The sequence below is a fragment of the Strongylocentrotus purpuratus genome, unplaced genomic scaffold, assembly GCF_000002235.5.
Source record: "Strongylocentrotus purpuratus isolate Spur 01 unplaced genomic scaffold, Spur_5.0 spur5_scaffold_1, whole genome shotgun sequence".
Taxonomy (NCBI): Eukaryota; Metazoa; Echinodermata; class Echinoidea; order Camarodonta; family Strongylocentrotidae; genus Strongylocentrotus; species Strongylocentrotus purpuratus.
Genome location: NW_022145594.1, coordinates 10,253,570 through 10,269,613, shown reverse-complemented (window position 1 = coordinate 10,269,613; position 16,044 = coordinate 10,253,570). Strand labels below are relative to the sequence as shown.

At 37.0% G+C, this 16,044-nt stretch overlaps 1 protein-coding gene across 2 annotated transcripts; it reads left to right on the top strand.

The window, feature by feature from the left end:
- The first annotated feature begins 13,186 nt into the window (after positions 1-13,186).
- Positions 13,187-15,807, top strand: LOC115920901. Of its 2 annotated transcripts, none has more exons than XR_004062603.1 (2): positions 13,187-13,835; positions 14,135-14,239. XR_004062603.1 is itself a non-coding variant. In XM_030977649.1 (2 exons), the coding sequence occupies exons 1-2, from the start codon at positions 13,673-13,675 to the stop codon at positions 15,744-15,746; spliced, it is 1,440 nt and encodes a 479-aa protein (XP_030833509.1). In that variant the 5' UTR covers positions 13,187-13,672; the 3' UTR covers positions 15,747-15,807. The 2 variants fall into 2 exon arrangements, 1 of the variants encoding a protein (XP_030833509.1); XM_030977649.1 differs by lacking the exon at positions 14,135-14,239 and adding an exon at positions 14,470-15,807.
- Positions 15,808-16,044: the final 237 nt, after the last annotated feature.

The following is a 16,044-nucleotide window of genomic DNA, read 5'->3' as shown; positions in this document are numbered from 1 at the left end:
TTAACCAATAAGACCTAAAAAGAAAATATGACGTCCATACAACGTCTTTATATGGTACAAGTTGACGTCTTAAAGACGTCTTTCTTTGACTAATAAGACGTTAAAATCACGACAAAATATGACGTCCATACGACGTCTTCCTATGGTACAAGTTGACGTCTTACAGACGTCTTTCTTTGACTAAAAGACGTAAATATGACGTCCATACAACGTCTTTATATGGCACAAGTTGACGTCTTAAAGACGTCTTTCTTTAACTAATAAGACGTAAAAATCACGTCAAAATATGACGTCCTCGTGACGACGTGCGCGGGTGCAAAATCAAGTCTTTTTGACGTCGTGTTATGTCGTCTTAAAGACGTCTTTCTTTAACTAAAAGACGTAAATATGACGTCCATATGACGTCTTCCTATAGTACAACTTGACGTCTTAAAGACGTCTTTCTTTGACTAATAAGACGTAAAAATCACGTCAAAATATGACGTCCTCGTGACGACGTGCGCGGGTGCAAAATCAAGTCTTTTTGACGTCGTGTTATGTCGTCTTAAAGACGTCTTTCTTTAACTAAAAGACGTAAATATGACGTCCATATGACGTCTTCCTATAGTACAAGTTGACGTCTTAAAGACGTCTTTCTTTGACTAATAAGACGTAAAAATCACGTCAAAATATGACGTCCTCGTGACGACGTGCGCGGGTGCAAAATCATGTCTTTTTGACGTCGTGTTATGTCGTCTTAAAGACGTAGTACAAGACGTAAATATGACGTGATATTTACCAGTCTCTGCTATCAGGGATGCTCATCTGACTGTAATGAAATGCCTAAAAACCCCGAGCTTCCGGGTGCTCCGCCCCCTTGACCCAATGCCAATTCGTGACCTGCCAGTGTCACAGTAGTAGTAGTAGCTGTCTGTCGCGAAGCGACAATGACCGCCTTCATTTTCACTTTACAGCTGTTCTCCATACAGCTCGCTGACCTGCAGCAGTTGTCCAAGTCTTGGTTTCAATTTGCCTCCGCTTAAGGTTCCTCTTGATCGTGTCCTTGTAGCGAAGCCGTGGACGACCAATCCCTCTTTCGCTAGCGGGTAGTTGCGAGAATAGTACTTGCTTTGGTAACCTCTCAGAGGGCATCCTGATGACATGGCCTGTCCATCGTAGGTTCTTCCTGATGAGCAGGTCCTCCATAGAAGGAAGGACTGGTTTGCTCGCTCTAGTACCTCTTTGTTGGTCACCTTGTCCTTCCAACTGATTCTCATGATTGCTCGAAGGTGTCTCATCATGAACGCGTGAAGTTTCTTTACTTGACTTGTGTAGAGAGTCCAGCTTTCCGCACCGTATAAGAGAGAGTGGATAGGACGATAGCCCTGTAGATTTTGCACTTCAAAATGCTTATTTGTGCCAGTGTCACAAATAAGGTATAAAAATATGGTCATCTGACCGTAATTATTGCCCAAAACCCCTGAGCTTCCGGGGCTCCGCCCCCTGGACCCCACACCAATTTTTGTCCTGTCAGTGTCACAAATAAGTATCAAAATATGCTCATCTGACCGTAATTAAATGCTTATACCTATTGAGGTTCTGGGGGCTCTACCCCTGAACCCCCGCAGGGGCTTCGCCCCTAGCCCCCCGCCCACGCCAGTCAGTGTCACAAACCCTAAGAAATCCTGGATCCGCGCCTGCTTTCAACTAGTGCTCTTTTAATTTCCTTTTGAACAGAAACCTTCCTATTCTTAAGTGGTGCTCTTTGTCAGTAATGGACCATTATAATGATAACACGATATCGACTACATATATATTTCTTATTCCAGTCATATATATTTTATGTAATTGGAAATTTCACACAATTATACATAATGCGCTTTTTACTTTCATTTATAAATAATTGTTGAATCATTTATAAGCAAATACATTAGTTATGAGAGGGTGCATGGTATGATTAGATATGTGATTGAAAATTCCTTTATTACTAATTTATTTTTTAATGACAGATAGTAGTTTCACTTTTGTCTGGCTTTGGAATTGATATCAGCTTCATCCGCTGATGTATAATAGGCAATCGCAAAGATTATTTGTCATTCGAGTAAGTTTAACGCGAAAGATCTGTATCGACATTAAGACCCACTGAGACTTTGCCGATCCGTCGTCGTTTCTTCGTATAAATATCGAAAAGTAAGTGATTTGTTGCTTTTCTCACTTTATATACTGCTAACTTTCCTTTGTCCCGGTCAAAGTCATCAAATCAGCAATCAAATGCATTCACAACTTTTATTTGTAACCGTTTCCGCTAAACTTAACAAATTAAGATCGGTAAATTTTAATTTGATTGTTTATTGTTAACATTATCGATTTACCTTTTTGTCTGAGAATTTTGGAGTAAATTTAGTTGGTCCCTGAAACCCTTTCCTTTTTGCTTATACTTCAAAACCCAGCCGGAGAATCCTGAATCCGCCATTGTTATTTGTTTTCAGACTCGAAAGGATATACTGCAATGTAGTCATCATTTGATTTTGTTTTAAAACATTGAAATGGCTTAGTTCGTTCCATCAGTTCTTGGAGTCGGGTCGGGTTGTCGCGTTACACTATCTTTCGTGAAAACATGCCCCTATATTCACGAAAAGTCAGGTATACTGAACGCAAATAATCACATATTTTTCATAGAGGGTCCTTGAAGGAAAGCAAATATTTTACATGCACATTTTTGTGGAAAAATGCCCATGCAATCTGAAAATAACAAAGTGTCGATCGCTGGCCTTTTAATGAACTCTTGTGATTATTTATCTCGAATAAAAGTATTGGATCGCGGATACGCGAGTTTTCGTAGATTTGCTTTAGGTTTTTTTTAAATAGAAAGTGTCAGTTTAGCTGGACCCGAGACTTTGGCGATAAGGGGGGGGGGGGGGGGGGGGGGGATTTCACAAACGTTACATCCGTAATTTTCTGGAATTAGGGCTTGATAATTTACGGAAATTCGTGTAACCCGAATACGCGAAGCCCTAATGGAACGAAGAAATCCCACTGAAGTAGATATACACGTGTATGATAATACATTTATTTTTATATTTCTGAATCTTAACCAAGTTTACTCGCTAATTCAATTCAATTCAATTCAAGTTTATTTTTCATTTCCACAGAAATCAGAACAATATTTCATTAAAACAAAACAAAAAATTGAACAAGATAACATGTGAATAATATCATTTACAAATACTTAAACTGCATATAAACAAAATTTGAATAACATAATACAAACAAAAATTGATATTTTCTATGGAAATGGAGGGACCCATTAAAAAGTGGATACTTGTAGATTATGGGTCCCTCAAAATGACAAAGTAGCATTACACAAATTAGCTTATACAGAACAAAAAACACAAATATATTAATATGAAAGTTTGCTCTTTGTTTTAAAAAAAAAAAAAATAATAATAATAAAGTAAAGACAATGACAAGCCCGCGAAGACAGAACAGTAACAAGTAGAGACAATGTAAGACAGAGAAAGACATTCAATAACAAAAAAAACACGAATATACAGCACAGACGTGGACGTAACATTTCCAAAACAACAAATCAGTTATTCTACATTCCGTATACTATTGTCAATACAAATCAGATTATCAGTAAAAAGTAAGACCGTATAAATCGATAACTGCGCATATAATTATTAAAGAGAAAATAAGGGGAAAGTATGCGCGTATTCTCCTCAAAATGACCAAGACAATGATGCATCGTGTATAATGTGTAAGTATTAGTGTGTGTGTGTGGGTGTCAGGGGGGGGGGGAGGGTAAATCAAACTAATTTACTTTATACTTTAAGAACAAAAATATTTTTAATCTTTTCTTAAATGTATATAATGAAGGGGCATTTTTCAAGGAATCAGTAAAGGAATTCCACAAATTTGGGCCATCATAGATAAAAGTGTTTTTAGCGAAGGAAGTTCGAAGTAATGGCAAATGGTACTCTTCCGATTGTCTAGTTGAATGTTGATGAAAAGAGCGATTTTTTAAAAACATAGTCTTAAAATTTTTTGGCAGCAAATCATTAGTTGTTCTAAAAAAAAACGATGATATAAGCATGGACCCTACTACAGATGGACTAATATTGAGAGTCTTTCGTTGATCACATCATGTCCACCGCAACCTGATGATGAGGACATTCATGTCACGCGACAATGTTGATTATGTAATCACGAATCATCACAGACAAAGGAACCTTTTTACATTTCCTCAGATTCTTTTCGCTGGGCCAGGGCTCAGAGTGTAGTTTCAGGAAAATATCCTGATTTAAGACCAGTTAGAGAAGCATTGAACCCCAAATTATGACAATTTGTGTGATATTAGATTGATGATTAAAGAAGTGGACACTGGTGGACTTACATACATCTGGACTTGCCAAACTTTGAACAAAATACATATTCTTTACTGTCCTATTACCTTCTATAGAGTACCGAAGCTGTGACATCATAAAAATCTATTTTTGGAATTTCTTCATTTTCTCTTCGTTTTCCGAAAGGGCAACAAAAATAATGTCCAAATGTCAAAACCAATTGAATATGTTAAGTATTGGCTGAGATATGACCATCTAAATAAATCGATTTCCTATAGGAACTCAGTGTTATATTGCTCTGGTTTTTATCTCTGGTTTTTATCTCCCAAACAATCAGTTTCAGATCGCCTTCACCTATATCACTCCGCACTATGTAGTTTATTGCAATTTTTATGTAGATAGCTATACCGTCACCAGTCAGATTTATATCTTTACGTATGAGATCGAATCCATCTATACCGATTTCAGTATCACAAATATTCTCATTTAAATGTGTCTCACTAAGAGTCATTAATTCCATGTCAGTTTTCTTCATTAGTAATCGTATTTCATCGAAGTTCTTTGTTAACGATATACGATTCAAATAAGCTATTTTCATTCCCTTCTCAATGTGAAATGATTCCAATTGATCATCGCTGATTATTTTTTTTCTCTGTGACTTCTACCCGAGCTTTTTTCCTGTGATTTCAAATTTTGTTCTTCAGTAAAAATGTTTCCAGGGAGTTCGTTAAAGTAACACTTTAAACATCCAGTCATCGGCACTTAAAAATACATCCATATTTTCATGAGAGCATATAAGGTGACACCAGTTGGTACAATCGACACAAAGGAGTGCATTCTGGTTGTTATATACATTTTTGCGGCAAATAATACTTGGATACTTAATTATTCTACGCCTCGAACAGTTCCTATAGTTTATCAATATCATGTCTGGAGTTAATGTGAACACGTTTTTTTTCTTTGGTGCAGGCAGGGGCGTCTCCAAAGGGGGTGGGGTTGGGGGTTGAACCCCCTTCGGTATTTTTATGTGTGTAAACCCCCTCTAACCCCCCCCCCTTTGATTTTTTTTTTTTAATTATACAAAAAAAAAATATATATATGCCCATGGCTGACCTAAAAAAGGTGACCTTACCCCCCCCCCTCCCCCCCCCCCCCCCCTACAAAGAAGGTTGAGTTTCTGCCCTTTCATACGACACCTCAATCAGGAAAAATGAGCAAGGAATGACAAAGTTCTGTTTGTTTAAAGTAGCCATTACATTTTCATAATTTTAGCAAACAAATTCGTTTTCACTGGCTGCCTGTCGTGGCAAAAAGCAGAATAGACAAAAGACTTAACTCCGTTTCGTTGACACTCAGCCATGCATGAAGTCCAGGGGCGTAAATGGGGGGGGGGGGGGGATGATCGGCGATATACGAGCACGAGCACACCGTGCCCACACTAATTTACGCAAGCGCGCGCGATCGCGCACGCACAAACACACAACAAATACACACACACAAAAACACCACACGCACACACACACGCACACACACACCACGAACAAACAACAAACACACACATACCCAAACATATGTACATAAATTTATACATGCATGCATGCACGCACATGCCAAATTTGACAACCGTAAAGTAAAAGAATTGGACATATTTCGAAATACTGACAGCTGCAAACTGTAGTGTTTTATTATAATGAACTCCGAAATAAGACGACACACTTTCAAGTAGTAACATAAAGATTGAGTATTTCGTCAGGAAGATGCGAACTCTTTATTTTGAGTCCCATTACTTAGAAAATGATGTATAATGGTCAGGGGCGTCGCTAGACCTTTTTCAGTGGGGTCGGGGGGGGGGGGTTATAGAGGCCAACGATTACCGACAAAACAAGCCACCAACTACCGACAAAATTAAATGTCCCAATATCTACATATTTAACCCTATAAACCCGGGGCCGAAGGCTAAATTGTTATGCGCAAATGGTCATTTTCGTCGACGACATAAATATAACAATTATTTCGTCAACTTAATAAGCATCATAGCTATATATTTTAACCCAGGCGCGTAGCTAGGACCTTATTTTAGGGAGGGGCGGTATTGAGCAAGCGAATCACGTAAAGAGCGCGCAAAGTGCGCTCCCTATGTGGGGGAGGGGATGGGTGAAAGGCCTCCAAGTCCAAAATCCCCATTTAGTTGGTGCACTAAAAATGTGTCGTCTTCTTAGGCTAATACACGATAAGTGGAAGCAGCGCGCACTTTTGACCCTCCAAAATCTCCCCATGGCTAGACAGATGCAGAAGCGGAGTTGAGACCCCCTGACGCATGATATCAATATCGCCCTCTAAAGTTCTAAAGGTCTCTCTCTCTCTCTCTCTCTCTCTCTCTCTTTTCTAATGTCTTTTTATGTTCATGCCTTCTTCAAGCATGCATGTTTCATGCTTTATTTGATGTAAATAGTAAAAGTTCATTTGTATTATTTAGATGTGAATGAAAAATCATATTCTATATAATAATATTAGCATGCAGATTATTTTATGTATAAAGTATCATTGAAAACAAACAGCTCCATATGGCTGGCTTAAGCTGTACCTTTTTGGATGTAGATAATTCCAGCCAAATTAAAAAGGATATACCCTTCAACTTACCAACTGTGAAAATACTGTTGAAAATCATGCTTTTCAGGAAAATTCTGAATTAACTTCATCTTCCTTTGAAATAACTAAGTTTATACATAGGTCTATGAAACTTGGCAGACATGTGCATCTACATGTATGAACTTGACACCTGTCTGCCAGGTTTGGTAAAATTTGGGGATGTCATGATGAATTTACTATGCATTCCATAAATATGCGTGTTATGCACATGTATTTCATTACGCGGAGATAGCAATGACTTCAATGAAATGCTCTTTCGAATGATACCAAACATAATATTTGTTTACACAAACCAATTGAAAAAATGTCACAATACAGATTTCGCTTGACCTTTTGCCCAACACAAATTGGCTATGACGCCAATTTTCAAATCACTTTTCGCCAACGAAATTGCAACCATTGTATACATTGCAAAAAAGGGCTAATCGTATCTGTTCATTTTCTTGGGGACAAGCCCACACTGAAGATTTATGTGTTAAATGTTAATGTTCGTACTGCTTTTCAACTCAACTCTTACTACTGTGCAATATTAATTTTTAAACATAAGCAGAATATGCTCCATGAATCAGTATCATCAATGCTCACTTTGAATGCAGCTGTACATAATCATAATACAAGAAGCAGAAATGAATATCTTCAGTGGGGGGGTGTAGAGGCCACCGTAGGGGCGGATCAAGCTGGCGGTGACGGAGGAGGCCCAATTCGTGATAAAATATTTAACTGCGACTCTTCCGACCGGCCGAGGGGGGGGGGGGCAGTATCTTCTTCTTTTTTGTTCGTAAGAAGATATTTAGCGGCGACACAGCCAGCCAGCCGAATAAAAGTGTAGGGGTGGGGAGGCGGTTTGGGTAGTGGAGCACTACATTTTTTTTACTGCGTCCAAGTCTCAAGCAAATGCATGGGAGAAGTATGATACAGTGCGTCCAAGAAACGGAGTTAAAGCTAAAGACCAGTTATGGTCATGCAATTGCATAATGAAAGAAACGTTGTGAAATCGATCAGAAAAGGTTGATCATCTAGCATAGATGTACTGCAAGGTTCTGGAATCATCAAAATTATAAGAAATTTGGCCAAGTCTTCATAAAGTTAGAAGCACTGTACACAGAAAGATGGGACTACACACACGTGCGCGACACGTGCATTTTTGCATCTCTCAACAGTATATAGATATACTAATTTACCAAATAATCAATTAGTAGGCGGTTTCCCGTCAAAATTTTTATCGTCATGTAATATTCAAAACATATTCTTTCACATGATTGGTAATAAGAGCTTCCATTTCATTTTTTGAAATTGGGGCGTTTCCAATACTGGTCTTTACCTTTAAGTCTTTTGTCAACTCTGTTTGTTGCTACGACAGACAGCCAGTGAAAACGAATTCGTTAAATCAAATTATGGAAATGCCAGCATTACTTCAAGTGGTGTCATGTGAAAGGGTAAAAAATGAACTTTCTAGATATGTGATTTTCTTTTTGAAATTCAGATACCGCCCGCCAAATGACTTTTTGGTACCCTCTCTTTAAATTGTTTTTAATCACTCATACGTGAAGTATGCATCATAGTGAGTTGCATCTTAATGAAAGAAGAGGATCTAAGCTTTACAAATATGTGTCATTTATTAATTATAATTGTGACATATCTTAGGCCTATATCTAAATACTTTTTTTTAATATGGTATATATAAATTTGTAAAGCCGGCATTGATCTCCGATTTGTTTGCCTCAATAGAATGATATTCAATTATACAGAGGTTGAATTTCACTTTAGTTTGATATTTCACTTTGAAAATACTGAAAGGCTATATGAAATTAGAAAATATTTGTTTGTTTAATTGCAACGACCTTTTAAATACACAGATCAGCTACTGGTGCAGTAAGGGAGTGAGAGGGTTGCACAGACAGTATTTATTGTTAAAGGAAACCAAAACCTTCATACTAAGTTACTTTTATTGTAAAGTTTAAGATATTTGAAAAATATCAGTGAAAATTTGAACAAAATCGGGCAAGGAATAAGGAAGTAAGAGCTTTTTGAAATGACTAGTCACTAGAGGGCGGTATTCAATTTGATGACATCATCTGTGGACAACTCTCCATGCCTTTTGTACATCAAATTTCATGTTTTTCCTTCTTTCTTGAGATTGAGATAATGTACTCCCCTGAAAGCAAGATATAGAATGCAAAATGATATTCTACTTCACAAGTTATGAAGTCGGATCAAGAACACAAATAAATACGAAGAAAACAAAAAAATTGTGAAATTTTATGTACAAAAGGCATGGAGAGTTGTTCACAGATGATGTCATCAAATTGAATACCGCCCTCTAGTGACTAGTCATTTCAAAATGTCATTTCACAACGCCACAACTAGGCGTTGTGGCGTGCGCCTGTAATCCAGCTAAAAAGTGGAAGTTACAAACTGATTCAGCCGAGGACGCAGGTTCGAAACTGAGTCACGTCTTTCGGATGGTGACGTTTAAAGGTCGGTCCCAGACGTAAATAATCATATCTGATTGATACACGTCTGTAAAAACCCAATACACACACACACACACTCTAACTTTCTTATTCCTTGCCCGATTTTGTTCAAATTTTCACTGATTTTATTCAAATATTTTAAGCTTTACAATAAAAGTAACTTAGTATGAAGGTTTTGGTTTCCTTTAACAAAACCATTTTTGTTTGAAGAGAACGCTCCATCTGTTGGTTAGTGAATTTTTAGTTTGTACTACCAGACAATAGGAAATTGGCACCTTACTGTCTATTTACGTAAGCACTGCCCTTCATCATGATGGAAAGGCTTCTAATCGAAATATGCCCTGTTTTTGACGTGCAAACGTCAATAATTTGACGGATATTGGATTTGTTTTTCCCCTGAACAATAGCTAGGGTACATGATCCTTTCCCACGCCAGTTGCTGTCATCCCTTTTCGGAATTAATTGCGAAATTTAATGTGGAAAAAATGACTCCCCTGGGAATCGAACAAGGGTCACTGGCTAAGAACGCCAATGAGTGATTTCAAGTATGGTGTTCGGTATTGGTGTTGGTGTTGGTGTTGAGAGCGCAGAAAGGCTGCTGAACCGAGCTCCAACACCGACGGTCAGTTTAGAATGACGATACCGATCACGCGTGCGCGTTATCGATGGCTCAACACCAGCCTCAACACCGAGTGACGTGCTACTCTACAGGCGAAAAATCTTGCGATAAAAGCATAATCCAGTCAGAAATTCCAATAAATTACATCATACAGAATATAAAATCTGACGCCATATATGCAAATGAATAGAGAAAATATAATTTCTCTTGAAAAATATATATAGCTCCCATGATTTACAGTTGTTTTGACTGGAAATGGATTTTACCTAGCTTGATCGTGACATTCGTGCCAGATGTCGGCATCTAGTTACCTGCGGTATACTGCAACACCAACACCAACACCGAACTTGAAATCATGAATTTCCCAATCCCTAGGGGCTGGTGTTGGTGAATGGGAAAATTACACGTAAATCATCAACACCAACAGCTATACTCGATTCAGCAGACGACATTTAACACCAGCCCTCAACACAGACATACTTTACCGGTGGGCCTACAATCGTATGAGTTATGAATATCATGATTGAAAGGAGATACATATGATCGACATGATTGATAATAAATTACATAATGATTATGATCATGATCTAAATACGATATCGTTATGTTATTGCATTCATGTGACATCACCTGACTAACATTGCACGAAATGATAACAATATATTTATTATAAGATACGATAGCATGTGATGCAAGAATGCTATGATAATGTTTTATATGAAGAAAAACAAATGATATGAATATGATATAATAATTATTATTATATGATATAGTATGAAAAGATACGATGTAATATAATAATGATGTGACAAGGTATGATTATGATAGCAACAATAAATTACTATGAGAATATATGATATGGATATATTATGATAACAGTCATAACATATTAGATATATGTGCTATGATATAAAATATGTATGATGTAGTATTTGGATATGATATATATGATAAGAAATGACATGATATAGATTGTTAATCAAGTTAGCTCAATCGGTAACATTTAAGTTTTATAATAAGGTCGAATTCTCGCCGGTTTTTTTAAATGTTAATTTTGTGTTATCCGGTTATGTCCATTTGTTTTCTTGTATGCGTATCAGCTTGGGGAAAAGAAAAATTAAAAAAAAAGGGGGGATGATGTTGTTGATGATGATGATGGTGATGGTAGTGATGATAATGACAATTTACACCGTTTATATGGCGACAGATTTCTGATTAAAGAACATTCAAAGGCACAGGCCCCACCCATGAAGACAGTATTTTTCGCACTTGACGAAATAGATATGTTTAAGGATTATTTGACATGTTCAAGATTGTAGTCTCACGAAGACAGAAAGGGATTGAGTCCCACAAAGGCTGAGGGATGGATAAAAAGACACATTCCCCATTATCATCCCTTCATGTGTGGTGTGGGTACATGGGGAGTGAGCCAAGAATGAGCGCAACCCAAGGCGAAGAAGATATGCCGGAAAAGTAAAACCTCCAAACTCTTAAAAGCCTCTCTCGCATCATTTTACATTATGTAAATACAATCAAAGCAAAGACGTCATTACTACCTACAATCGGCTGTACTAGATTAATATGCAAATGAAGGTAGCGCCCTTTCGTACGTCATGAATGCTCTTATTTGTCAAAGCTGTCAAATATGCAAATGTCAAATATGCAAATGATGGTGTATTTTTTATCATTGCCTCTTACGAATGTTAATAATCAAAATAAAACCGATACATATTTCTGAAGCGCACTTTCTGGCGCAAAGCGCTACCAAATATGGAGTTTATTGTAAGCCTATTCCTCTTCGATGCCTGTTTTTATTGGATAAAGCTGTCCAATATCCACATGTTTGCTTTTTTGATATAGCTAGAAATGATGGTGTATGTGGAACGCCCTTTCCTAGTATACCGATACAGATTTCTGAAGCGCTACCATATATGGAGTTGATTGTAATGCCTATTCCTCTTCGATGCCTGTTATATATATATATGATATTCTTTTGGATGGTCTTTTTTCCCGCTAGGTTTTGTTTTATCTGGCACTGTGGATGTGTGGTTTCAGAAAAAGCTTTCAAAAAAGTCCATTTAGATTTGTGTAATAAAGTAAAGTAATGGTGTTTCTTGAACAGAACTAATAAAACTGCATTTTTTCCATGCACATGAAATATTTCGCAATCCAGAAATATTAAGAAATTTTGAGACGAAAAATACTAAATTTAAGGTTAAAAGTATTCTTTTGAATTCATTTTACACATTCTATGAAGTGTTATGTAAAAGGTTTTCAATTTAATATCAATCTTCATTTTTGTTCTAAAGTATGCTAAGATTTCTTTAAAGTCCATATTTGATTATCTGTAGTATATCAAAGCCTAAATTTGTCTATAAATGAATAATCATAATGTTTATAATTTATCTTGTCATCAACTCATTTAATTATGTTTCATGCCACATTTCCATTTATAAAAAGATTCATTAACTCCATATTCAATGCGAATAATACTTTTTCCTATAGGATAATAAAAGATATTACACTATAGATTTATTATCATATTTATGCTATGTCTTTATAATCGTTTTAAAGTGTGTACATTTTGAATGGTTTGCATGTTTTTATCAATATTGTAAGTCTTTCACAATTTAGCCACCGGACGCAATGAAATGATAATTAAACCTTTACTTCAATTCATTCATTTAATGCATTTCTCCAATTCCCCAAATTTGCCATAAATTAGATGGCTAAATTTTACTTCAATTCTATCATAATGTGAAAGAGGATGTCATTTGAGACATACTTCAACAAAGATTCCCCCCCCCAAAAAAAAAAAAAAAAAAAAAAATGTGTTTGAAGACAAATATTGATTAAGAAATGTATCATTTAGGTTTTCTGTAGTACGCAGAAAACATAAATATTATTTCTTTCTTCGTCATTGCCATTATAATTTTCACAGTCATCATCCGTATTTTGATTATTTATTTTCGCACTGTTAATGTCATCATCGTCATGCACAATACTTTGTTTCTTCAAGGTGAAAACTTAATTTTATTTATCACCATTCAAAGATACTTTGTCCCTATTGAAGCCATCCTCAAATTCTGTAGAAATTTGCAGAAATTATGAATATGTCAGAAGATAGGTACCCCTATATAGGAAGTGTTAATTGGCATTTCCGGTTAATTAGTTAATCCTTCCGGTTAATTAGTTAATCCTTCCGGTGACTTCCGGTAAACAATAGGGGAGTGTTAATGAGTTAATTGGGGTGTCCTTCCGGCGGAAGTTACGTAATGAGGGTACATCCCCTGGAGGAAGTTCTTTTGTTTACATCATTCATTCATTCATGGAGAGGTGGAGGATGGACGTGTGTAGGGTACGAGGGACAAGGACCAAATGACCAAACAATGGGCCACCCGGCATGTATGTTGAATGTGTGTGTTACCGACCAATGAGAATGCGAGGATTTTTTTAGAAAGGAAGTGACCCAAAGTTGGTACTTGTTTGTGATTGGACGAGAGAAAATGGTGAACCTATGGGCAAGTATCATATGACATCTAACTGTCGTTGAGTCAACATCGCTTTGTTTTTGTTGTAATACTGGCCAGATTCTATAATGTACCATGATTTCTACATGTGATTTAATGCACAAGCTTCGGGCATGTACATGCCTGGAAGAAGTATCGAGTTTTCGTGAGGAATATTATGAAGACCTTGAACCAGAACAACATGCTTTGGTATTTGCAAGGTCATCCTACTTTTTGAGTTTGCAGGACTTGGAAGATGGTAAGTGCTAATCATATTTATTTATTTATTTTCATATTCATAATTGAATAATTTTGTAGTGTTACCATATCGGGTTTGCATCTGGAATTCAAGAAGGAGATTAAGCATCGAAAATCCATAATAGGCAACGATGTGACATAATGAGTGTTTTTTTTGTTCAATGCAAATTAAATAATGATTGATATCTCCATTTGAAACATAAACTCACGTGTAAGCAACAAAAAAAAAAGATTTATAAAGTATTATAAAGTATACGTTCAAATTATAAATTTAATTAAATTATTCAATTATACTTGTAGGGATTACCGATGATGATTTAGTGGATGTGTTCGTCGAGAACCAACAGCCCCCTCTGCCCCTAGCAACGCAGCACCAGCAAGGTCTTCCACATGACGCAGCTACTCCATGGCAACCAAATTTGGATGACGGTTAGTGTATACTTCATTTATATATACATCAATGCAAAGGATCATTGGATGAATGTTCATTTTTTTTTTTTCATGTATGAAGACAACACAATACATTGTAGCGGTTGAATGAAACTTTTTATCCGTTCTTATATATATATATATATTTTTTTTTTTTTTTTTTTTTTTTTTTTTTTTTTTTTTTTTTTTTTTTTTTTATCTCATAGGCATTTCCGATGACCATTTAATGGAGATGGACATCAATACAAATAAGCCATGTGACGCAACATCAGTACCTGGCCCCTCTAACCGCCAACCAGCAGCAACAGCAGTGGCTGGACCCTCCCGCCATCCAGCATCAGCAGTGGCCGGACCCTCCCGACAACCACCAGCAGTGGCTGGCCCTTCCCGTCAACCAAGAGCAGTGGCCGGACCCTCCCGACAACCACCATCAGTAGCCGGGCCCTCCCACAGTCAACCAAGAGCAGCAGCAGTAGCCGGACCCTCGTCTTTTCATGTTGGGGGATCTAAGAAACGTGTTGTAGATGCACCGCCTGCAAGAGAACCCAATCTCCCTACTCATCACGTGACCAAAGTGAGTCAAAAACATGTACGCAAATACAATGCTAATGTAACTGATTACACCGTTTCTTTCCAACCCATAGAAAATAACGGTCCCATGATAGAAATGATGCCACGCGTAAATGAGATGTTTGAAAATATCATTGAAGAGATGGTTGAGGGGGTAAATGATAGAGATTTTGTTAGGATTGTTTTCATTTCCCCACAATTAGATAGACCCGTTAGTATGCCATTTGTAAGGAGGGATCAAATGAATCACGAAGCATTTGCAACCAAACTTGAGAATACTATTCAATCGAATGATAAGGTAAGCTTGGACGAAACAGTCTCTTTCAACATATTACACATGGCTATGCCAAATGGTGGTGGTTCCAATGTGAAGTGCTTAACCATCGAAGAGACATTGTCCAGAAAAAGATGCATCATCAGGATGAAGAATAAAGATAACATGTGTTGTCCAAGGGCTATCGTAACTGGCATTGCCCGGATTGAAAAACACCCTAATTTTGAGTCGATCAAACGTGGTTACAAACAGCAAAGGGAATATGCCATTGAGCTGTATAAACAGGCCAAACTTCCAGAAAATACCAAATGTGGCATCGAAGAGATTAAACTCTTCGAAAAGACGGAATTCATGGCCGGTTTCAGGGTGGTGGTTGTTTCAAAAGAGCACTTAAACTTCATTACGTATGCTGGCCCCGAAGACAGGCAGCATACCATTTATCTGTATGTTCATGACAATCACTTTGATCTCATTACATCAATGGCCGCCTTCTACAACAAGTCATATTTTTGCCACGAGTGTTTGGTAGGATACGACAAGAAACTCAGACACGACTGCATTTTCCGCTGCAAACTTTGCAAGGGAGATGACTGCCCCGCCTCCAATGACCCCGATTCCTACAAATGCATTAGCACCTGACTTGATGTACAAAGAGCATTAGCGCCTTTACACCTTCTTATTTTGTTTTCTTTAAACAAAAAAACTTTTTTTATCATTACGTTTTTTCTTTTTTCTTTTAAAAGTTTCATAATATTATTATTTTTTTTTATTTTTTTATTTTTTTTTGGTAGATCATTTTGCACGAACCGATCATTTTTTTGTCCACTTTGAAGACTTGATTCTTTAAAGATGTCATTTCTTTTTCTTTAAAAAAGGTGTATAACATTTTCTTTATTAGATAATTTTGCACGAACCGATCTTTTTTGTTTCCACTTTG